The 24,755-nt window shown below is 43.8% G+C and overlaps 1 protein-coding gene across 3 annotated transcripts in view; it reads left to right on the top strand.

Moving 5' to 3' along the window:
- Window positions 1–3,856: 3,856 nt before the first annotated feature.
- NAT10 (N-acetyltransferase 10) overlaps window positions 3,857–24,755 on the top strand; it is a 43,782-nt gene continuing 22,883 nt past the window's right edge. Inside the window, exons 1-10 of one of the 3 annotated variants that reach the window (XM_035262336.3) lie at window positions 3,857–4,161; window positions 6,549–6,671; window positions 7,085–7,176; window positions 13,124–13,295; window positions 14,784–14,906; window positions 16,833–16,894; window positions 19,184–19,298; window positions 19,544–19,651; window positions 23,238–23,371; window positions 24,535–24,628. In XM_035262336.3, coding sequence (XP_035118227.1) covers window positions 6,564–6,671; window positions 7,085–7,176; window positions 13,124–13,295; window positions 14,784–14,906; window positions 16,833–16,894; window positions 19,184–19,298; window positions 19,544–19,651; window positions 23,238–23,371; window positions 24,535–24,628 — 1,008 coding nt within the window. In that variant the 5' untranslated portion in view covers window positions 3,857–4,161; window positions 6,549–6,563. The remainder of the gene's footprint in view (window positions 4,162–6,548; window positions 6,672–7,084; window positions 7,177–13,123; window positions 13,296–14,783; window positions 14,907–16,832; window positions 16,895–19,183; window positions 19,299–19,543; window positions 19,652–23,237; window positions 23,372–24,534; window positions 24,629–24,755) is intronic. The other 2 variants (XM_035262335.3, XM_035262339.3) reach the window with 2 other exon arrangements.

Here is a 24,755-nt window from a genome sequence, read left to right on the forward strand (position 1 = left end):
AAGTATTCTGTATAATATGTGAATGCTTATCCTGGCTGCAGAAGGCCTTTTGTTTGGTCAAATGTGTATTTTCACAGTTTCCAGGAAACGATGTCACACGTCACTGTAGCGTCTTGGTGTAGCAAGCTCACATATAAAATACTTTTGTATTTGCACAATATAAGTCATCTCATATGGATATGAAACTTTTTTTAAAAGAAAACTCAAAAAGGTAGAATGTCATTGATTACCTTGATTAGGGCAGTTTTATTTCCAGATCCTAATAATTCGCAAATAATATGGAGAAGTTATTTCAATCATTGTATCTTGATATTAAAACAAATATCCTTTAAATATTTCTAATCAGTTAGCTTCTACAGTTCTTTTGTCTCCTTTTATATGCAACTCTTATGTGGGAGACTTCCACTTACAGGAGACATGAGAATGTATGCTTATTCTCAGAAGGTTCATTAACTGAGGTGCTCACTTAACAACTAGTTGAGCAGTCAGCTTCCTAAGTGTTTTAGGAAGTTTGTTAATTATATTTTCAGTAACATAACTAGAATAAATGGAATGCAGGTAAGCACCGAATTCAAACCCTTCATTTTATCTTTTAAGTTCCTGAATCTGCATTCCACTTGAGTTCTTGTTAAGCATTCTAAGTTTAACTGATTATAAGTTAGATTTCAAAGAATCAGTATTGCCCTTGATCTTGTCTGTTTTATGGAATTAATGGGGAGGAACCCCCTCCCCAGGAAAACAAAAGTAAATTGTTAAAGCTCATCTTCATACCTTTTTCCATTTTGAATTCTACAGAAATATTGGAAAAGACTAGTGAATGTTCAAAATTACATTAGATTAAATTACATGAAAGCCTGTTTTTCTTACTGTCCTTGAATGAAGTCTGCTTAAGTTGTTAAAAACCATCAAGCAAAGCTGTTAAGTGAAGAAGTGCTACTGGTATGAGGAGAGGAAAAGGTTTATTAAAGAAATCTGATAGCCTCATCTAATACACTTCTCAACCTCTACTACTACTATCCTACTTTAACAAGCTCTTTTGAAGCCCATTTCAGTTTCATGCAGCAGTATGGCTGTTTTGAGTATAGGGAGTAGAAGATCAGCAGTTTGTTCCTGATCGTGTAGCAAATGCATTTGTGTATTATTGCTTATTTGGAAATACCAACTGTAAGTAACGTTTAATAGGGATACACACTGTTAAGCCACTGAACTAAGGCTTTATTCAGCAAATTTGGGTATCTTTTGCCCAGCATCATGCCAAGCTCTAGGCATTTAGTGGTGACAAAATCACTGTGGTTTCTACTTCCCTTGAACTGTCTAATCAGATACACTGATGTGACACCAAAGTGTAGCAAATGCCATGATGGAACAATGTGTTCATGGTAGATAATAGAGCCATGACAGTTTATACCTTAGTTAAAATGATGAGAGAGGTAACAGCTGGATTTGAAGGATGAGCAGTAGTAGACTAGTCAAAGGGGAGAAAAGAAGTATCTAAACATCTCATCACCAGTGACCGAGAAAGTTGTCACGCTCAAGTGGAAAGAAAGGACTAGCAGAGTTACAGGTTAGAGAAACAGGAAAAGGCTACTATGGGCAGTGTTAATAGTTGCATTCCATGTTAAATTTTGTCTCTTAAGGACAGTTGCAAACTATTCTGTGTGTTGGTTGGGCCAGGCACGGTGGCTCACACCTGTAATCGCAGCACTTTGGGAGGCTGAGGTGGGCAGATCATGAGTTCAGGAGTTGAAGACCAACCTGGATAATATGGTGAAACCCCGTCTCTACTAAAAATACAAAAATTAGCTGGGCGTGGTGGTGTGTGCTTGTAGTCCCAGCTACTCAGGAGGCTGAGACAGAAGAATCGCTTGAGCCCACGAGGTGAAGGTTACAGTGAGCTAAGATTGCGCTCCACTGCACTCCACCCTGGGTGGCAAAGCGAGACTGCATCTCAAAAAAAAAAAAAAAAAAATTGTATTGTTTGGGGTGGGGATGGTGGTTCACTTAATAAAATTGCCATTTAAAGAACACTTAATGCAGTGTTGAGAACAACATATATGGGTCAAGAGACGGTGAGGCTCGTTGGAGTGGCTCATGAGAAATGGATGGCAACATTAAGGTGGGGATGGGGTGGTGGTGGTGAATGGATTGTATAGATTCCCTCATTGAACACTACTCAGTATCCTTTGCCGATTTCTCCAGTACTTGGATGTCAGCTTCATCTCTAGCTAAAATCTTCCCTGGGTAATCTCATCCAGTCCCATGATGTTGAATATCACCAGCGTTTTAGTCCTAAATATTTCTAGGTCCCAAACCTCTCGAACTCATATTCACCATCTTGATAGGAATTTCTCAATATTCCAAGTCAACTCCTTGATTACCCAACACCAGTTCCCCATTTATCCAATTGCTCAAAGCAGATGTTTTGGGTGCCATCTTCAATTTACTTTTGTATCCTGTATCCTTAAGTGAGTCCACGTGATTCCAACTTGAATCTCCAGTCATCTAATACTGTTAACCACGACCACAACTACTATTCTAGCACAGGTGACTAAAATAGGTTATAGTTGTTGCCTTTGTTTCTACTTTTGCCTTTCTGTGGTTTAATTTTTGCATAACCAAATGAGCCTTTTAAGAGGGCAAAGCAGATTTTCTCATTTCTCTGTCCCCCACAAACTCCAGTGGTTTCTCATAATTCTACAATTAAATTCTGAATGTGGTCCTCGTGCCATACTTTTATCTGGCCTGCCTTACTGTAACTTCACTTGCCCACTGCTTCGGCCACACTGACTGTTTTGCCAGGATTTTTTCCCCCTCTTGGAGCTTTTGTATGTATATCTTAAGGCATGGGAAAGCTTTTCGCTCAGATATTCTCAGGGCTCATTCTAAATTTTGGGTCTTTGCTCTAACCAGTGTCACTCCCTCAGAGGCCTTCGGTGTTAGCTTCTGAAATAGTACCCTTAGTCACTTTACTCACTGGATACTTTTGCTTAACAGCATTTAAAACTTAAACTAAAATTAACCGCGAGGGCCAGGAACATTTTGGTCACTATCCCTTGTGAGAATAGTGTATGGCATATTGAAATTTTGCTGAATGAATTCGAAAAGAATTTGGTGATGGATGTTGGACCAACTGGGTGGTGCTGCTGATGACATTAAAACTGGAAGTGTCTATCTGGGGAAGGGGTTTGGGTCAGACATTTGCGGTATCCGGGAGGAAACATCAAGCAGTTCATGATGTTTTCTGAAGTTCAGCGATCTGCCCTGAAGTCAAGAATGCAAAACTATGTATAGGTAGCCCTTGTAGTCATGTCCTGGAGGAGTTCAACTGGAATCCCTGGGGGAGTAACTTCATTTGACGACCATACACAGGTTTATTAAAGGGAGCCTGCAAAGTACAGCAGCCGCAGTCATGAGTAGATTACAGGATTCCCATCTGTAAGATCAGAACGGTGGGGGTGGAGGGCCAAGCGAGACCAATAAAATAGGTCTGTTAGCCGAGTTTCCTCAACTTACGGGGATCGGTTTAATTGAACACAGATCCCTGGCCCCGTCGTGTCTCGCGTATCCAGGCTAACGCTGAAAACCCTGGACCTACGTGGACAGGCCCTGGGGGTGCGGACAACTAAGGTACTAAGGTACCTTAGTTCGGATATGAGCACAGTAAAGAGATGCAAACAGCACCTAGCACCGCAGCTTCGGCGAGCAGTGAGACTAAAACGTGCAACTGCGCTGGACGTCTAGCCCGCAGCTCCGCCTCTGGAGCCTTGCGTCATTGCTCAGCGACAGAGTTGAGGATGGTCCCTTCTCGCTCGCCGTCGCCGGCGACGTTAATGCGTTTACGCACGTGGTGCCTACTAGCGCCTGAGGACGCGTGCTGCCAGGCGAGGCTAACTCCTAGAGCTGGCTACCAGGCATCCACTAGGGGCAGTCAGCTGTGCCTTGTCTTTCGGAATTGTTCCGTGCTCCCACGTGCTTCCGCTTCTCCACTGGCTGGGATCCGCCAGGGTCCGGGCGCAGGTACCAAACGCGGGAGGGCCGGGTATGAATGCTGATATTGGCAACTGTCTTTTTCCTGGACCAACAGGGGACCAGCCTGAGGATGAAGGCTCTGCATCCGGACGGATAACTGGCCTACCCCTACTGCCCTCCACCCCTCTTTTGGTGCGCTAGTAGATAACAGAATCACCTCTCCCAAACGCAGCCGTTCTCGGCGCGTGTTTCTCAAGCGTCCTCGGGGGTTGCGTGGCTCGATACTCACCTTCTAAGTGCCTGTAACTGGGGAGGCGCGTGCTTCTCGAGCGTCCTCGGGGGTTGCGTGGTTCGATACTCACCCTCTAAGTGCCTGTAACTGGGGAGTCAGGGTGAATGGGTGGGTGACAACACTTGCTTTCAGTGGAGCTTGCCAGCAGTGCCTGGTTGCAGCTCTGGGCTTTGAACTGAGGTAATCTGATGCCAGATCCTTCTGCGTTGTGAAATCCTTCGCTGTGCGCGTTCCTTTATAATTTTTTTTTTTTTAATCAGGAGTCACATCATTCAGGACTTGGTTTTGTTTGCCAGTGCACCTAAAGTGGTGCCTGGCACATAGATGTTATGTGTAGATAAATGAAGGAGTGCGTGAAAAATAATCTCCTTCAAGGCCTTCCCCTCCAGGCCTTCCATGACAACTTCAGCCCATAGTAATCTTAGCCCTTCCTTCATCTGACCCCTCACTGTAGTTATTATTTTTACATCTAATTTAACTGTGTTCTTCTTCCTCATCTCATTCCCTTAAATACCTTCTTCAAGAAAAATGCAAGCTTGAAGTAATGGGCCTTCTGGTACTACTTGTGGAGTCCCACAGTAGCTAGAGCAAAAGGCAGCCCCCATTAATTGGTCGTTGATTGATTTTGCGGGATCTTTATGTGGCAGGCAACACAAGGTTTACAAGTTGAGAAGATTGGTGAACCGGAAAGAGCTCAGGCTCTGGAGTCAGGAAGACTGGAGTGTGAATTCTGGCTCTGTCGTTTTTCTGCCTCGGGATACTTGAATTCTTTATACTTTCTCCTTTATTCGTAAATTGGGGTTCTTGATAGTGACTTAGTGTGTTATAGTATGACATATGCTAAAATCTTTGGATTAGGAGGTTAGAAGGGACAGTTAATGTTCAGTAAAAGAGCTTTATGTTTAGAATGCAGTTGGTACTGGAGTTTCTAAGTTTCATTTCACTTTTACATTGTAGTAGTATAAGTGATATTTCTGATGGTTTTTTGATGTATTTATTGTGATGATGCAATATTTTACTCTAGGTAATCACAGAACTTTTTTTTTCTATGAGACAGAGTCTTTGCTCTGTCACCTAGGCTGGAATGCAGTGGCACAATCTCATATCACTGCATCTTCCGCCTCTCCGGTTCGAGTGATTCTCTTGCCTCAGCCTCTCCTGTAGCTGGGATTGCAAGCACCCACCAACACTCCCGACTAAGTTTTGTATTTTTAGTAGAGATGGGGTTTTGCCATGTTGGCTAGGCTGGTCTCGAATTCCTTACCTCAGGTGATCCGCCCATCTCAGCCTCCCAAAGTGCTGGGATTACAGGTGTGAGCCACCGTGCCTTGGGAGAACTTTTCAGTTCTGCCTGTACAAAGGCTTCAGTATAGTTTTCCCTAACATGAGGAAACAGGTGGACACATTACATCATGGAATTATTCATTGATATTTATTGATTTTGTTTACCTGACTTAATTAGTAACGTGAATTTTTTAAGACTCCACAAAAACAAAAGAACAGATAAAAGTCCCACCATCCAGAAATAGCTATTTTACACTTCGGTATTTTTTCCAGTCTTATTTTTCTGTTATGTGTATGTATAAAAAATGGCATCATACTTTATTTTGTCATAATCCTGTCATAAACATCTGTATCTATATCCTCAGTTATTAAAAATGCTTGGCCAGGTACGGTGGCTCACACCTATAACACCAGCGCTTTGGGATGCTGAGGCAGGCAGATCATGAGGTCAAGAGATTGAGACCATCCTGGCCAACATGGTGAAACCCTGTCTCTACTAAAAATATGAAAAATTGGCTGGGCATGGTGGTTTGCACCTGTAGTCTAAACTACTCAAGAGGCTGAGGCGGGAGGATCACTTGAACCTGGGAGGCAGAGGTTGCAGTGAGCCGAGATTGCGCTGCTGCACTCCAGCCTGGTGACAGAGAAAGAATTCATCTCAAAAACAGACAAAAGTGCTTTGGATATTTGGTTATGCCATTATTTATTTTAGTCATTCTCCTACTTTTTTGAATATTCAAGTTTCTGACTTAAAACAATTTTTTTAAAATAGAGGTGAATTACAGGCTTCCCAGGCTGGGGGAAGATTTTTCTCACCTCCCAAGCCCAAGGTTTTCTAAGTTTAAAACTAGAGGCTGATCTCTTTCCTGTGGAGCTCTTTGAGGGTTAAGTAAGACAATATTTATAAATATGCCTAGCACAGCCCCTGGTCCCACAAGAGGCAGCTGCTAATGTTTAGACATAGTCTAGTGCACATGGTCAGTTGTATTTCTTTCTCTTTTAGTAATAATTTTTCACCATGCATCGGAAAAAGGTGGATAACCGAATCCGGATTCTCATTGAGAATGGGGTAGCTGAGCGGCAAAGATCTCTCTTTGTTGTAGTTGGGGATCGAGGAAAAGATCAGGTATGACTTGGTAAATGCTTCCTGAATTGCTTTTTGTCTTGTCTAGAGAGTCAGCATATTTAAGCACTCTGGGGTTTCAGGACATAATGGCATTAAGATCTCTGGTTGGTAAGATGCCTAGTGGGAACCTTTATTTCCTGGAAGTGGCAAATTCTCTGTATTTAGAATTATTAGCAATTTATTAGCAGACAAGCTAATACCTTTTGAAGCCTGGGATGGTGGGTTGACCACAAGGTTAACTGTCTGTGACCTGGTTTCTAGTCCGAACCTGGTCACTGCTTGCCTTGGGACTTTGGCCACTTCCCTTCCCTGGCTCTCAATTTAGTTTCCACAACTGTCAAATGAGGTCTTAGACCTGGCAGTCTCTAAAGTCTCTTTTGTGCCTGAAATTCTGTGACTTTTTTGTTTGACAGGTGGTAATACTTCATCACATGTTATCCAAAGCAACTGTGAAGGCTCGGCCTTCAGTGCTGTGGTGTTACAAGAAAGAGCTGGGGTTTAGCAGGTAAGCTGGGCTCTTCATGTGTTTTATCCAGCTCACAATTCCTGCTCATTAAATGCCAGGAAATGATTCCTTGACATATTTCTTATGGGTCTTTAGTGGAGGTGCTATCTCTGAGGACATATGGAGCTGATAACTTTTCTTCATTCCTGAAAATAAGTTTCAGATCATTTTCATGCTTTTTAAAATTTTTTTTTGAAAGGAGAGAAGGAAAGAAAGAAAAAAAAGGAGTGAAGGAGAGGAAAAAAGGAAGAAAAAGAGGGAGAGAGAAGGGGAATGTTGCTTTATTCTAAAAATGGGTATTGAAAACCTCTTTTCTGCCAATAATTGTGCTTAATAATGGCCGATCAATATTTCATTTAAACCTATGAGTAGGTGTGATGTGGTACTGACAAGAATGTATATTTTGTGTATTTAAAGTGGAGAGCTCTATAAATGTTTATTAAGTTTACTTGTTCTGGATCTGAGTTCAAGTCCTGGATATCCTTATTAATTTTCTGTCTTGTTGATCTATCTAATATTGATGTTGAAGTCTCCCACTATTATTGTGTGGGAGTCTAGGAAGTCTAAGTCTCTTTATGGGTCTTATGTACCTGGGTGTTAGGATTGTTAGCTCTTCTTGTTGCATTGATCCTTTTACCACTATATGTTTGTTGCTTTAAAATCTATTTTATCAGATGTGAGAATTGCAGCTCCTGCTTTTTATTTATTTATTTATTTATTTTTGTTCTCCATTTGGTTGGTAAATGTTTCTCCATCCCTTTGTTTTGAGTCTTTGTGTATCCTTGCATGTGAAATGGGTCTGGATGTAGTGTACCGTTGGGTTTTGGCTGTATCTTTTGATTGGGGAATTTAGTCGATTTAAATTTAGGATTACTGCCATTTGATGTTAACTGGCTGTTTTATCCATTCGTGATGTAAATTCTTCTTTATGTTGATGCTCTTTACTTTTTGGTTTGTTTTTAGAAAGGCTAATACTGGTTGTTCTTTTCTATGTGTAATGCTTCTTTCAGAAGCTCTTGTAAAGCAGGCCTGGTGGTGATAAAATCTCTGAGTACTTGCTTGTTCATAAAAGATTTTATTTTTCCTTCAGTTGTGAAGCTTAGTTTGGCAGGATATGACATTCTGGGCTGAAAGTTCTGTTCTTTAAGGATGTTGAATATTGGCCCCCACTCTCTTCTGGCTTGTAGGGTTTCTGCTGAGAGATCTGCTGTAAGTCTGATAGGCTTCCCTTTGTGGGTAACCTGACCTTTCTCTCTGGCTGCCCTTAGTATTTTCTCCTTCATTTCAACCGTGGTGAATCTAGCGATTATGTGCCTTGGGGTTGCTCTCCTTGAGGAATATCTTTGTGGTGGTCTCTGTATTACCTGGGGTTGAATATTGTCCTGCTTTGCTAGATTGGGAAAGTTTTCCCGAATAATATCCTGAAGAATATTTTCCAACTTGGATTCATTCTCTCCGTCACATTCAGGTACACCTATCAAACGTAAATTAGGTCTTTTCACATAGTCCCATATTTCTTGGAGACTTTGCTCCTTCCTTTTTATCCTTTTTTCTCTCTTGTCTTCTCGTTTTATTTCATTAAGTTGGTCTTTGACCTCTGATATCCTTTCTTCTGCTTGATCAATTCGGCTATTCAAACTTGTGCATATTTTGCTAAGTTCTCGTGTTGTGTTTTTCAACTCGTTAATTCATTTATATTCCTCTCTATATTGTCTATTCTTGTTAGCATTTTGTCAAACCTTTTTTCAAAGTTCTTAGTTTCTTTACATTGGGTTAGAACAAGTTCTTTTTTTTTTTTTTGAGACGGAGTTTCACTCTTGTTACCCAGGCTGGAGTGCAATGGCGTGATCTCGGCTCACCACAACCTCCGCCTCCTGGGTTCAGGCAATTCTCCTGCCTCAGCCTCCCGAGTAGTTGGGATTACAGGCACGCGCCACCATGCCCAGCTAATTTTTTGTATTTTTAGTAGAGACAGGGTTTCACCATGTTGACCAGGATGGTCTCGATCTCTTGACTTTGTGATCCACCTGCCTCAGCCTCCCAAAGTGCTGGGATTACAGGCTTGAGCCACCGCGCCCGGCCCAAGAACAAGTTCTTTTAACTCCCAGAAGTTTCTTATCCACCTTCTGAAGCCTACTTCTGTTAATGGAACACAGTCTTCTCCATCAGGCCTTGCTCCATTGCTGATGAGGAGCTGTAATCCCCTGTAGAGGGAGAGGCGTTCTGATTTTGGGTATTCTCAGCCTTTTTAGGCTGGTTTCTTCCCTTCATTATAAATTTATCCATCTGTCGTCTTTACAATTACCACCTTTCTAATTAGGTTTCTGAGTGGATGTCCAATTTATTGATTCCCAGCACTGGAATCTGAGCAACCCACTGTGCCGGCCAAAACAGCGGCGTTAAGACTGATGGTGCCCTTCTGCCTGGGAATCTCCAGTCCGGCTTCCTTCTTGAGTCCCTAATAGGCGACTCTGCCTTCCCGGAGCTCCAAACGTTGGTCAGAAGGGGAACCAGTCCTGTTTACTCTGTACCAAGAGCTGCTGCGCCGAAGTGCCGGCAAAACTGTTGCGCCGGCAAAACCGCTGCGCCGGCAAAACCGCTGCACCAGCCACAAGAGTGGTGCTGGCAACCCGTGGGGCTCCTCCACTGGGAGTCTTCTGGTCTGTGAGCAACAAAAATTCATCTGAAAGTGTGGCGTCCTCTCGTTCTCTGTGGTTTCACTGGGAGCTACAATCCCGAGCTGTTAGCCATCAGCCATCTTGGATCTCTCTCCCATGCTTTTTAAGTCACCAGTCCAATGCTTTGCCTTCGGCATATGGTTTTCCTTCCTGCTTTTCTGGGCTGATTAAGCCCATCTCATGCAAGTTCCTTCAAATTGTCTTTCCTACCTCAAATTTATTCCACCTTTTCACTATCTCTTTTTTTCTTCCCATCCTTCATGTAGGGGATGTGCCTCATCCCATGTCCAAGGAAAACCCTTTAATGTAGCTGTAGCTCCCTGCCCCCCCCTCTTTCTGGACCTTTTGTCCTTGCTCTACTGGCCACTTTCAAAGTTCCCTTTGGGAACTTTCTTCTTCCTGTAAACATGCCCAGATTTTTCTGTTATCAAAGACTGATTAGATGCATACCCAGATTTCTCTCTCAGGTTAGCATTTTCCCCCAATTTTATTACCATATACTCTAAAACAGAAATCTTTGCACTTAGTAGCCACTTTTGCATTCTGGTTTCTGCTTCTGTAATGGTGATCAAATTGTGCCGTTAGATATCTCTAGCATCTTGTTGCCTAATGAATCGACTTTTCTCTCTCTCTCCCCTCTTCAGAGCTCTGCCTCATCTACCAGTTCACTGCTGTATTTGACAGTTGGCTCTTTGAAGCTGTGGTAGTCAAGACTTTTAGTCATAGATAACAAACTTCCAACACACACACACTTTGGCCAAAGGGATTCCATTGAAGTATACGGGGTATTTCCTGGAATCCAAGGGGATAAGATTTCAGTTCTGCTCACGGGTGATCTAGAGCCAGAGTGCCAATGCTCCCAGCTTAGTTTGTCGTCTCGGCATATCTGCTCTGCGCAGACCAGCTTTCTTACTGTAGGTCGGCTTTCTGTTTTCTGTTGTCCCCCTAGCAGAAACAACACTTGTGTTTTCCATGTTTCAGGCCCAGCCATGAGGAAGTCAGACTTTTCTCCAGAATTCTAGTGGAAAGATGCCCAACCCTGGCCAGAGAAGGGTGGGGTTTGTCATAGTATAGTAGAAAGTTGGAAGTTCTGCCTACAGCTTTGCATTTGGAGAAGTCTGGGGTGGGTTGGGGAGTGCTGTTCCCCGGGAACAACCCACCGTGGCATCACCTCAGAAACAGTCTCCCTTTTTGGCCTCAGTGTCTTTACTCAGACCACCTTCCTGAGCTCTTCTCATTCCCTGGATCTTGTCTCCTTACTCTAAACCTAGCTGGCAAGTGTGATTCTATCCTTGGGCCTCTTCTAATTTCCAAACGTGCTCATCTCTGATCTGACTCTGAAAGCCTGTCTCCAGCTCTGGCTGCTTTGTGCTGTAACTAACCTCCTTGCTTTTCTTTGCTCATGCTGTCTCCTCTGCTTGGAATGCCAGTTCTACCTCTCTGATATCACCTATTGAAATTCTCCCCGTTTTCAGGTTTTGTCTCCTCCATGAAACTTTTCCCGAGCCCCCCAGTCATACCTGATGGTTCCTCTACCTTCCTCTGCACTTGTCCTTCTCCTGTAATGCTTGTCACCGGATGCTATTGTTTTGAGGTAGAGTCACTTACGTACTGTGACTTACGCTCATTTTTTTTTTTTTTTTTAACTTTCAGGTGATAAGCTCATTCAGTTGGGAGCCCTCTCCTATTTATCTTTGTATTTTCATATTTTCAGCTGATTTAGCATGTTGTCATAGGTACTCAGTATATGTTGAGTTGGGGGTATTATTAACAGCTCTAAAATTATTTTAATTTAAATTAGTACCAGAGGCTAAACTCTTCCTTGTCCTGTGGTCTTAAAGGAAAGGGATTCTGCCTAAAAGAAACCAGACAGTTATAAGAGCCTTACTGTCGAAATGTGAAAAGTGCAGAAAACCCAGAGATGAAAATAAAAAGCATCTTGCCGTCTAGGCATTGTCAGCATCTAGGTGTATATTACTGGTATACAGTTTTGAACCATAATTGATATTCTGTTCTATATACGTTCATAGAGAGGTAGGCATTTTTAATACAGATCGAGAATAAGGCCTATTGCCTATCCCGGAATTTTAAGTTTTTAGGGCTTCTGGTCTTCAATATTTTTCATTCGAGAAATGTGAGATGGATGTGGAATTAGGCAGTTCAAAGTCTTCTGGGCAGATTTGCTTTTTGAATTTAAACCACCTGGCTTTACTTCTAAAACTCTTTTTGTACTTCCATGAGCTATAAGCTGTTCTGCCCCACCCCTGTCTTGATCTGGCAGAGCATTATGTTCAAGCTAATGCCTGCTTGTAAGTCATGGGCTTAAGGCCTGAGCCAGAAAGGATAGTGGAGATAAACTCAGCCACTGCCTTGGTTCATAGATGAGAAAGTGGAGGCCCCCCGGCAGGAAGGGCCTTTGTTCTAGCTATTAAGTTAAGAGAACTACGGTAAAGGTAAAATTTTGATCAGTTGTAATCTTCTGTTCTAGAACATTCTAATTCTCTGTTTTGGTAAAGGAAAGGTAAATAGCAGCTGGATGTTCAGGGTTTTTAAGACCAAAAGAAAATTCAGGGATTCCTTAGAGACGTCCAGATTCCATTCTAATCCCTTGTCCTGTATCATTATTATCTTTTGTAAGACCTGCCCTTGAAGACATAATCCCACCTTCTCAGGGAGGAGGTCATCTGGGAAGGATGAATAAAGTAACACGCCATCACCTCGTCTTTCCCAGGATCTCTGGGGAACAGTACAGTGTAGTTGAAGCGTTGGCTTATGACTGAGGTAATGAGGCCACTTAGGTTTGGCTTCAAGCTCTGACTTTGGCAAAATGTGAGGGTTAGCTACCGTATTACCCATCTTTTAAAGCAAAGTATTTGTTGAAGGTCACAGCAAAATAGCAGTGTTCACACATGGACTTACCACTCTTTTTTATTTTATTTTTATTGTATATTATTAGAGACAGTACTTCACTATACGTTAGCCAGGCTGGTCTCAAACTCCTGACCTTGTGATCTGCCAGCCTTGGCCTCCCTAAGTGCTGGGATTACAGGTGTAAACCACTGCGCCCAGCTGATTTATCATGCTTACTCCAAGCCCTTAAGCATTCTAATGCCTCTCCACTGCCCTCCACCTGAAATTGGCCTCACGCTTTCAAGTTCCCTCCTAGTTCTGAAGGTCTGCGTGGGTGATCACTGAACTTGTCCCGGGTTCCAACTCTTTAGCCTCTCTGGTTAACTGGCTCTCATGGGATTGGGGGCATGTGATTGCAGTCACCGGAAGAAAAGAATGCGACAGCTGCAGAAGAAAATAAAGAATGGAACATTGAACGTGAAGCAGGATGACCCCTTTGAACTCTTCATAGCAGCCACAAACATTCGCTACTGCTACTACAGTGAGACCCACAAGATCCTGGGCAATACCTTTGGCATGTGTGTGCTGCAGGTGGGTGGCTTCCTCTAGCCTGTGACTGAAGTCAGAGTCTTGAGGGTTGCACGGGCTGCCTGGCTTTCCACTGGGAACAAGCATATAGTAAGGAGGGAAAAGTCCCATGTTCCCTGTCCCCAGGCATTATTAGTGGAAGTCCTGGCCACTTTCCAAAGTACATTTAATCACCTACCCCATATAAAAAGAGAATTTTCTGCTGAGATCAGCACTTGTCTAGAGACACCAGAACCGAAGCGCTGCTGTATTATAACTGGTTCTAACTAGCTAAAGCTGATCAAGCAAATGCCAGAGACTTGAGTGCCTCTAGGGCCCGGGTCCTTCTTGGCATTCACTGAAGACTTTCTTGTCCGGTGAGCAGTGGGACTTGTTTTACAACTGGGTACAGACCAATGCACTTAAATGTCCTGTCCAGAGTACCTGAGTATCATACCCACCATGAAGGTCCCTCTACCCGTTTCTTGCCCTTTAGTCCTTAAACACCCCTCGCTTTACCTCTCAGAGACTACTTGGTGGATTTCTGCACCGGTGTGTGTTCTCTTGCCTGGCAAGTTAATAGACCAAGTTTCACTGTGTGTGTGTGTGTGTGTGTGTGTGTGTGTGTAAGCTCTGGTGGTCTTTGTTTTATTCTTTGTTTTGACTCCTGTGCCACCTCACTTCCCCATCCTCCCAAAAAAAAATGACAAAATTAAGCACAAATCCCCACATTTTTGTGTGTTTATCATATACACCTACGACTGTGCCCATTATTATGTCAAGTTACATACCTTGCAAAATACGGGTTGTCTCCTTTACTGCTGGCTTGTATCCCACCTTGGAGACCAAAAAAGAGGGCATTTTGCCTCATTTTCACCTTTACTGTGGGGAATGCCCTGGGTGATCACTGTTTGGTAGGGAGTGGTCTGCTTGCTACCTTGATTAGTTTCCTGAATAATGACTCCTGTGAGCAGTAGCTCCCCCATGTGGTATAGTTTTGTCAAACAGGTTTGAGCTATAAATGTCAGAAAATGAATGTAAGATGTTTCTGAAATTCAAGTGTGAATCAGTGAAGGCTGGAAAATCTGTTTCCAAATAGGATTTTATCAGAGACATTTTTGGCATATAAAACTAATAATGTCTCATATATACGTTTTTATTTTTGGCATATAAAACCAGTTATTTTTCTTTTCGAGGGCTGGGCCTCTTCTGTGGTACCCCCTATGTGTGTATCCTGGGAGTCAAGGTGAGAAGAATGGTCTCGGCTTTGTGCTCTGAAGTCCTATTTTTGCCTTATCACTTGGCTTTTGGTTAAGAGTCCCTTAGGTTGGGCCAGGCTCAGTGGCTCATGCCTGTAATCCCAGCACTTTGGGAGGCCCAGGTGGGTGGTGAGCCTCTGGGGTTCTGCACTCTAGCCTGGGCAACAGAGGGAGACTCCATCTCAAGAAAAAAAAAAAGTTCCTTGGGTTGCTATTCGAATGACCAGCCCTTTCTAAAGTCCCTTTCTTCCAGGATTTTGAAGCCTTAACTCCAAACTTGCTGGCCAGGACTGTAGAAACAGTGGAAGGTGGTGGGCTGGTGGTCATCCTCCTACGGACCATGAACTCACTCAAGCAATTGTACACAATGACCATGGTAAGCATCTGTTTTTTAACTTAATTTTGAAGGTTCAAGTAAATCTGTTTTTGCTGTGTTCTGCTTTCCTTGAGGAATTCCTGTTGTGCAGCTCCAGTGAGCAGTCAGCACAGCCTCTGGGCTAAGAGCTCTTTGATGCTAACTAATGAAAAAGTCACTGCGGTTAAATCACAGGGTCCCTGAGTGTGCCTAGGCATCTCTGAATTTTGTTTTCAGGCACTTGCAAATTCTACACCAGTGAGATTCAGATATGATGCAGCTTTTATGTAGTTAAATGTTCTGGGATGGTATTGTGCAAGGAGCAATGCCAGTGCCTAAATTTGTGTATTGCAAAAACAGAACCACGTGCAGACTCCTCTGGCCCTTATCCTAATGGATGACTAAGGAACATTTGCTAGTTGTACTCCCTTTTGGCAAGAATTTCAACTCTAGCAGAGATTGTGTTCTCCCAAAGCAAAAGACATTGAGGACGTGGTGAGGAGTTAGGGATACATCTCACCTGATGTAGAGCTGGTCTCCTCACCCCATCAGTGTTGCCAAATCCGTGTTCAGAGGCAAATGTTTTAGTCACGCCCATGCCCAGCAGCTCAGGAATGGTGGTTGGATTGGACTTAGGGTTTCCTGAGCTGCATTTATCTGATGAAATGGACTTTCCTCAAATCTTAGGGGCTGCTTCCTGTCATTACTACTCCCATTATCACTTGCACTACAGCCCTTTTGGCCTCCTGGAAAGTCCTCAGACATGCCCAGCACACACTCATGCGAGGGCCTTGGCACTTTGTGTTCCCACTGGAATGTGCTTCCTGTGGGCCTCTCCCTGGCTCACTTCCTCATTGCATTCAAGTCCCTGCTCAGATAACACCTCATCTGTGTGGTCTTTCCTCACACCCCATTTACAGTAGGTGGCTGTGCTTATCACTCCTGAACCAGCTTTATTTTTCTTCAAAGCAGTTGACAGTTACCTAAAGTTATTATTTTTTGTCTAGCCTCCTGTACTAGTCTCTAAATTTCATTGGTGGGCGAAGTGCAGTGGCTCAGCCTTTGGGAGGCTGAGGTGGGCAGATCACCCGAAGGTCAGGAGTTTGAGACCAGCCTGGCCAACATGGTGAAACCCCATTTCTACTACAAATACAAAAAAAAAAATTAGCCAGGTATGGTGGCGCACACCTGTAATTCAGCTATTAGGGAGGCTGAGGCAGGAGAATCACTTGAGCTTGGGAGGCAGAGTTTGCAGTGAGCTGAGATTGCACCTGTGTACTCCAGCCTGGGTGACAGAGCGAGACTCTGTCTCAAAAAAGAAAAATAAATAAATTTCATTGAAACAGAGTTTTCTTTGCTGTTGCATTCCCAGATCTTAGAAGCGCCTGGCATTTAGTAAGCATTCCTTAGACGTTTGAGAGGGAATGAATGACTTTGTGCTCACATCAGTTTGTTCTTCCTCTCCCTCTTACATGGCTACCTTCTTATCCTTCAGGTCTCAGCTTATCTCAGAGTGGCCTTTGCTCACTACCCTACATAAGTGACCCCACTTGCTATCTGTGTACTCTAATTTCATATGTAGCATTTGCCAAAATTTGTATTTATCTACTTGTTTTTCTTCCTCTACCCATGACACTCTAAGTACCATGAGAACAGAGGTCATGCTTTGTTCACTAGTGTATGTACACAGCATGTCAATTTTATGAAATAAATGAATACAACTTAGGATGCTAGAAAAAATGTGGAAAAGTGAAAGATTTTAATAAGAATCATTGCATTCAATGTCTGATCCCAGTTTCAGCAAATACCATTTGGCACAGCAGGTTATGTAGGAGTGATTTTGTTTCTAGCAAGGTTGCTAGTGTCCTTGGATAGAGGTTTGTATGTGGACCCTGGTCCTCAGCACTGTGCATGCTGTTGCTAATGGATGTTGTCCTTCTTTGTTAGGACGTGCATTCCAGGTACAGAACTGAGGCCCATCAGGATGTGGCGGGAAGATTTAATGAAAGGTAGGTCTATAGTTACTCCCAGTTGTGGGGCAGCCACATTGGGAGGGATATTTTTATGTTGGACTCAACTGAAACCTTTGCTTTTATACTGGGGAAAGTAGTACAAGATTCCAAAAATGATGAGATTCTTGACAGCGGCAGTAGTTGTGAAACTAGCTGGAAGCAGTGAAATGTAGTAGAAAGTTGGAGCCGGGAACACTCAATTTGTCTCGCTGCTAGCCCTGACAGTTCAGTTAAACCAGGTTACTCTGGCTCTTAGCTTATTCATCTTTTAAAGGAGTGATTTTTCTGGATCACTGTTTCCCAGAGATATTTCATAGAACACTAGTCTTTCCAAACTTTTTATAATGAATATGACATATTGGGATAGTAAAAATGATTATTAAGAGAAATATGGGAGGGGGGGTGAGATGTAATTAGAGGCAGAAAAAGGCGACAAAATGTTTCTTCCGAGCAAAGGAACACCCATAATTTCAAATATGGAAATTTTACTTGTTATCCGAAATTAAATTTGTATTTATTTATTTTTATTTTTGTTTATTTTTTTGAGACAGTGTCTCGCTCTGTCACCCAGGCTGGAGTGTAGTGGCATAATCTTGGCTCACTGCAACTTTCGCCTCCTGGGTCAAGTGATTCTCTTGCATCAGCCTCCTGAATAGCTGGGATTATAGGCACCTGCCACTGCATTCTGCTCATTTTTTGCATTTATTTATTTATTATTATTATTTTTGAGATGGAGTCTTGCTCTTTCCCAGGCTGGAGTATAGTGGCACGATCTTGGCCCGCTGCAACCTGTCTCCTGGGTTCAAGTGATCCTTGTGCCTCAACCTCCCGAGTAGCTGGGATAAATAGGAGTGCACTACCATGCCCAGCTAATTTTTATATTTTTAGTAGAGAAAAGGTTTTACCATGTTGGCTAGGCTGGTCTGAACTTCTGACCTCAAGTGATCTGCCCACCTCAGGCTCCCGAAGTGCTGGAATTACAGATGTGAGCCATCGTGCCTGGCCATTTTTTGTATTTTTAGTAGAGGTGGGGTTTCACCATGTTGGCCAGGCTGGTGTCGAAGTCCTGACCTCAAGTGATCCATTCACTTTGGCCTCCCAAAGTGCTGGAATTACAGTTGTGAGCCACCGTGCCCAGCCATAGAACGCTAGTCTTTTAAGAGGGACCGTATGAGGAGGGTTTGGCCATATATGTCTGGGAAACACCGATACTGTTTTTCCTTTATGAAGGTTTACCCCAGTCTGTTGTAATCTCTGAAAAGTCTTGGCAGCAGAGACTTAACTGCTTGATTGCTTGTTTGCCAAATTTATTTTACCACAGAGTCTTTTGTCGGGGGTGGTAGGAACACCAGTTAGCACCATGTGAAATGCCATGAGAAATTTTGACCTAAATCAGTAGTTCTCATCTGGAGCTGTTTGGCCCCCTGGGGACATTTGGCAATATCTGGAAATGTTCTGATTGCCATGACTTTGGGGGTGGTGGTGGTGGGTGCCGTAGGCATCCAGTGGGTAGAGAGGCAGGGATGCTGCTGAACAAGCAGTGGTGCACAGGACGGCTCCACCCCAAAGAATTATCTGGTCCAAAATATCAGTAGTGTTGAGGGGTAGAAATCCGGCCTTGATGAATGCTGGGGGCCTCTCTCATTTTAACCATCTGTGATGTTCTAACTTGGAGGAATGAGCAGAGCAGGAGGAGCAGCTGTGTGCTACTGAATAGAACAGAAGCCTGTGAAATCTTTTTCGTGCAGTGAGAGGATGTTTGAATTTATAGTCAAACATTTTTTCCTGCATGCAAGAACGTTTGTATTATGTTTCTTTGGGGAACTTTCTTTTCCCCTTCTTCCTTCTATTTCTTTCTTTTTCCTAGTGACAGAAGGTGAATTCATTTGTGTGTTTTCCCTGTGTGACTGGTGATTGTATGGGGGTTGGGTTTGGAATTCCTCATGTAAGGATGGCCTGAAACACCTCAGTGCTAAAGAGCAAGGCTGGGAGGATGAGGGGAAGGCCACGTGGTGTAGGGAATAGTGATGGTCATGTGCAACAGGAGGGCTTATAATTGATCTCCTGGGATGAGTCCTCCAGTTTTCTGATTTGCTGTATAAAGCATGTTAGGTGCCTTGTGGGGGAGGTGTTGAATCATCTCACACTGCTGTCCACCTGGGTTTGGCTTTTTCTGGCTTTTTTAGAAACACATGGGGCCAAATGATTTTTTTGAAGAAAAGTTATACTCTGTGTAGACATTGCGTGCCCTCCTCAACACTTCATTGCAGTGGTTTTGTTTTTCAGGTTTATTCTTTCTCTGGCCTCTTGTAAAAAGTGTCTCGTCATTGATGACCAGCTCAACATCCTGCCCATCTCCTCCCACATTGCCACCATTGAGGCCCTGCCTCCGCAGACTCCGGTGAGTCTGTGCTGGGGTCCAGGAGTCTGGGGGAGGCTGCATTTTCATTTATTTCTTTGTTTTAGAGACAGGGTTTCACTATCTTGGTCAGGCTGGTCTTGAACTCCTGACCTCGTGATCCACTCGCCTCGGCCTCCCAAAGTGCTGGGATTGTAGGCATGAGCCACAACACCCGGCCTAGAAGCTGTGTGTTCTATGTTGATCCTCTGTGGCAGTGATAGACCTTCCCCTTCTCTCTCTGGTAGGATGAGAGTCTTGGTCCTTCTGATCTGGAACTGAAGGAGTTGAAGGAGAGCTTACAGGATACCCAGCCTGTGGGTGTTTTGGTGGACTGCTGTAAGACCCTAGACCAGGTGAGTGTGGTGCGCAGAACTTCCAACATAAAGATACAATACAGCATATGGAGTGCAACAGAAGCCAAGGTATGCTGACTCAAGACCTGGGCCCTCCCTGGAGAAGGGGGCTTTTTCCCTTGCTCGTACTTGTGTGTGCTCAGCAACAGTAGGGCTATTTCACATTTTCTGGGCATACAAAAGAAATCTAGGTATTACTTCCCCCTAATCAGGGGACAGATGGAGCAGATGAATTATTATTTTAAGAGACATAGTCTCGTTCTGTCACACAGGCTGGAGTGCAGTAGTGTGATTGTGGCTCACTGTAACTTTGAACTCCTGGCTTCAAGCAGTCCTCCTGCCTCAACCTCTTAAGGTACTAAGATTACAGGCATGATCTACTGCATCTGGACAGATTACATTGAAAAGGGAATCCCCTCAGCACTTTTTTCCAAGAGAGGGCAATATACCTCTGTTCTTCAATTTCAGCTAAGTTTTGATGATATAAAGGTTTTTGATGACAGCATATTAAGAAGTGAGAGGAGAACTTGAGGCCCTAGTCTAGGACTTAGCCTGGTTCCAGTGTGAGGCCTGATGAGGGCCCTCTGGGGTAATATGTACCTGGTCTTTGAAGCAAGCAGTAGGCTGGGGAGAGCTGCCAGGCTGCATTTCTTTGCTCGCCTAGGTGGCCATCGCTGGTAAACTTGGCTTCTCTGATGGTTCCTGGGCCATGATGGGAACTGACTGGACACAGCCCAGAGGTTTTGAGCTGTCAGGTGTGTTCAGGGTTCTAGGTCAGCCTGAGCCAATGAGCAGCATGGGTCTCTGCCCTCGAGCGGGAAGACAGCTGCAGTGACAATTCCCACTTGGGGTTAAGTCCCAGCAGGCTGGCTTCCCTTTTCATTCTGGAAATAGAATCAGCAGCTTTATAGCTCTCTATGCGGCCCAGGCTGTAGGCTCTAGGATTTTTTGATTCACTTCCTGGTACCCTCTTTATCACAAAAGAGAAGGAGTGAGCAACTGGATGAAGCAGGAGAAACTGAGTAGGGTTATAAGAAAACGAATGTTAGCATACTGGTTAAAAATACAAAGAAAGAAAAAGTAAAAAAGAAAACAAAAGGCCTATGACAAAAAGTTAATAGAAAAGAGTACATAAAAAAATAAGAAGTGTTTCCGCTTGGCAGTTTCACTCTGCAGAAACAACTGCTGTTAACAGTTTATATGTATCCTGCTGCATCTTTTTTCATGCACATAAATGAATAAAATATGAAGGGGTCATACTACACATGTGAAGTAGTCCCCTGTTAGACATTTGGATTTATTCCAGCATTTCCGCTGTTAGAAACAATGCTCTGAGGGGATTCTTACAGATATGTCTCTGGGTACTAAGGATACATTTCCAGAAGAGAAATTGCTGGATCAGAGATTGTATGTATTCAAATGGGTGTTGTACCAGTTGATGGAACTATTCAGTGTGTGGAAATGCCTGGCTCCCTGCAGCCTTGCAGCTTGTAAGTCTTTACCAATCTGATATGAGAACATAGGATCATTGTTTTCATTTGTGTTGCTCCTTTGTTTTGTCTCACAACAGAGGCTAGAGTGCAGTGGTGCCATCTCAGCTCACTGCAACCTCCGCCTCCTGGGTTCAAGCGATTCTCCTGCCTCAGCCTCCCAACCAGCTGGGACTACAGGCACACGCCACCATGCCCACCTAAGTTTTGTATTTTTAGTAGAGACAGCATCTCACCATGTTGGCCAGGGTGCTCTCTTTTGATCTCCTGACCTCGTGATCCACCCGCCTTCACTTTCCAAAGTGCTGGGATTACAGGCGTGAGCCACCACACCCGGCCTTGTGTTGCTTCTTTAATTAAGAGAGAGGAAGGCACCTTCTTCATACAATTATTGGTCATCTGTTGTTGATGTACATAGTTTGTCGTTTTTGTTTTTTTTGTTTTTTTGGTGAGCCAATGCTTGCTTATGTCCTCTGCCTACTTTTTAGTTTGATTTTGGCCTTTTTGGTGTTGGTTCTTCATTTTAGGATGCATTTTAGTCTAGATTTCATACCTTTCTGTTATGTCTTTAGGTTTCTCAGTTTATCTAAAACAAAAGGGTAAAATATAACCTTCAGGCAATCAAGTTAAGACAACTAAGACCTGGATCTCCTTTGAGTGTTTTCATCTGGAGAAACTCTGGCTTCCTGAAGTCTCTCTCCTTCCATTTACCTGGGCCTGTGTTTCTTCAGTGTCTTTTTAACATCACTGCCTAGGCAAGCATGACAACTTCCTCAGGATCATCTGGCCTTCTTCCCACCCTCAAAGACCTATTCCCAGCACAGATCCCAGCTGAAGAGCAAATTTCGGCCCCTAAGTAGTTAGTGGCTCCTGTCTTTCAGTGTCATTGGCATCTTGCTTTTACTTCTAGGCTGTCCTCTAGGCACTGGGGCCCAGCAGTAGACAAGAGGGATGCACCTGCTTCATGGAGCTTGCCTCACAGTGAGATGAGACAGTCAGTGAAAAAAGACATGAGCAGATCATTTGGTGAAGCAGAAGATGCTACATACAATGGGAAAAAAGAAAAAGTGGCAAAGAGGGTTAGGACATGCCAGCCTGTGGATGGGGTTCTGTGTTTCTGGGTATAGGGGCAGGGATGGCCTCAGGTAGAAGGTGATTTTGGAGCCAAGCCATGAAGGAGGTGAGGAAACAAGCCCTGTGGCTCTTGGGGAGCCAGTGCTTTAGGCAGAGGCACAGCATGTGCATGGGCCTGGGGTAGGGGTTTCCTTCCGGTGTTCCAGGCCTGGCAGGGAGGTTGAGGGCCTGCAGCAGGGTGAGGGGGGTGGAGGAGGAGGTTTTCGGAGGATCTTGCAGACCACTGGCAGGGCTTTGGCACTTACTCTACAAGACATGGGAGCAATGAGGCTTTTCCGTCCATAGTCTCCCTTCAGCACAGCTGCCAGAGGCATCCCCAGCTTCTTTTTAAGAGAATCCTCTGGCTGCTGTGTTGAATATAGACTGGTGGAGTGAGGGTGGTAGCAGGAAGACTGATCAGGAGGCTGCTGTCATGATGGAAGAAGGATACGGTGGTGGCTTTGTGCAGAATGGTAGAGGAGGATAGTGGTGTAAGGAATGGTAGATTTGATATATGTTTTGGAGGTAATAAGATTTGCTGATAAATCAGTTATCAGGGAGGAATTGAGGAGCCTTTGGCCCAAGCAGTTGAACAGTTAACTGAGATGGGGAAGACTAGGTGGAGGAGGTTTGGGACAACATTAAGCGTTCAGTTTCAAGTTTGAGATGTGTAGTGTACGAGTGGGAATATACAGGAAGCAGTTGCATGTGTATAGAAGTCTGATGTGCAGGGAAGTGGTCCAGACTGAAGCTGTAAATTTGAGTTCTTAGCATGTATTAATAATTGGTACTGAAGGCCTTGAGACTGAGATGAGATGACCAAGAGAGTGAGAAGTCCAGGTGCTCAGGCTTTCTGGCCTGCAAGAACTGCCATCCTTTTATTTAGCCTGGCATCAACCTCACTTCTCTACAGTGGTGGTGATGAATGGCAGAAACTTGGGCCTTCTTGGAGTTTGCCTAATAATATGTCTCTCTTTCCACAGGCCAAAGCTGTCTTGAAATTTATCGAGGGCATCTCTGAGAAGACGCTGAGGAGTACTGTTGCACTAACAGCTGCCCGAGGACGGGGAAAATCTGCAGCCCTGGGATTGGCTATTGCTGGGGCAGTGGCATTTGGGTAAGGGGATTCGATCCTCCATCTTTAGAAACTCTAGCTCTGAGGGGGTAGTGTGCAGGGTTGGGGTCAGAGGACTGGTATTTCATTCAGGTTCCTAGTCGGAGTTCTGAGTGGGTTCAGTGTGTGATTTCTCTAGGTCTTGATTTCCTGCCAGGAAACAGCAACACTCTTTCCCCAACCCACCCTAAAGGTGCACATTTACTTGTGTATACACACAGACACATACATACCAGGGCCTTTGTAATCACTATTTACAGTTGAACAAACATGCAGAAGCAAAGAAGTGGAGGTAAGAAACTTTACAACTCTGAGGGGATGAGAATGTGTATGACAAGCCTTGTAGACTGAGAAAAATACAGGTTTGACATTTTAATGATTTTGGTTAAGAGAAGCTTTCTTTGGTTTCTGAGTAGCTGGTTTCAGGTGTGATGTTAGTTTCTGTTCTTTTCTATTGGGTATGGGAGATACATGCAACTGCCAGTGGGGTATGTTCTTCCAACTTCTCAGCCATAATAAGGAACCTAGAACTTAACTGTGTTCACCTTTGTGCATTATCTTCCTTGGTGCTCTTTAGAGCTCTGTGGGCATTTTATAGATGAATCAACCTAGGCTAGGGGAGTTCCAGTGATTTAACCAAGATTCCCCAGCAAGTCGGTGCTGGTAGAGCTGGGGCCTGAGCTTAGCTCCTGACTCCTTGTCCTTTGTTCTTCCTGCTGCTGTAGCTGTAACAGTCAGCCTCTTAGCCGTTAGCATCTGCTATTAGCATCCTGTATCCAAGCAAGGATCCCTTGGAGGTTAGCTTTGGCCTTGGCTTAGGCACGGATTGAGCTCTCCAGCTTCACCATTTGAAAGCCTCAGCACAGCTTGCAATGAGTATGAAAGTACTTCTTAGAGCAGGGCACTGTATTGGGGAGCAGTCTGTTCCGCACACTGAGAGGGTTGTCCCCATAGTGCTTCTAAGCAGTTTGCTTTCACAGATGTTGGTAGCTAAATGTCTGGAGTTGCTTTAGTTTCCTTCCCAAAAGGTGTCCTGACATTTTCCCCTGCTGTTACCTCTGGTTATCACCTTTGGGACAGGAGCAAACAAAATGTTTCCTTTTTTAAATTATTTCTTTAAAATGTCCCTAATTTCTTAAAAATCCTCCTTTCATTTTGTTCTGTAGGTACTCTAATATCTTTGTTACCTCCCCAAGCCCTGATAACCTCCATACTCTGTTTGAATTTGTCTTTAAAGGATTTGATGCTCTGCAATATCAGGTAGGAAATTTGTGATTTTGATACAGTGCTGGGTTTAAATCCAAGCGAAGTCTTAAGAATGCTTGCTTGCTTTCATGATACTTAGTTTCTAAAACTTGTTTCTAAAGTTTGTCATTGGTTTGACTCT

Source organism: Callithrix jacchus, chromosome 10 (genome assembly GCF_049354715.1).
Source record: "Callithrix jacchus isolate 240 chromosome 10, calJac240_pri, whole genome shotgun sequence".
Lineage (NCBI taxonomy): Eukaryota > Metazoa > Chordata > Mammalia > Primates > Cebidae > Callithrix > Callithrix jacchus.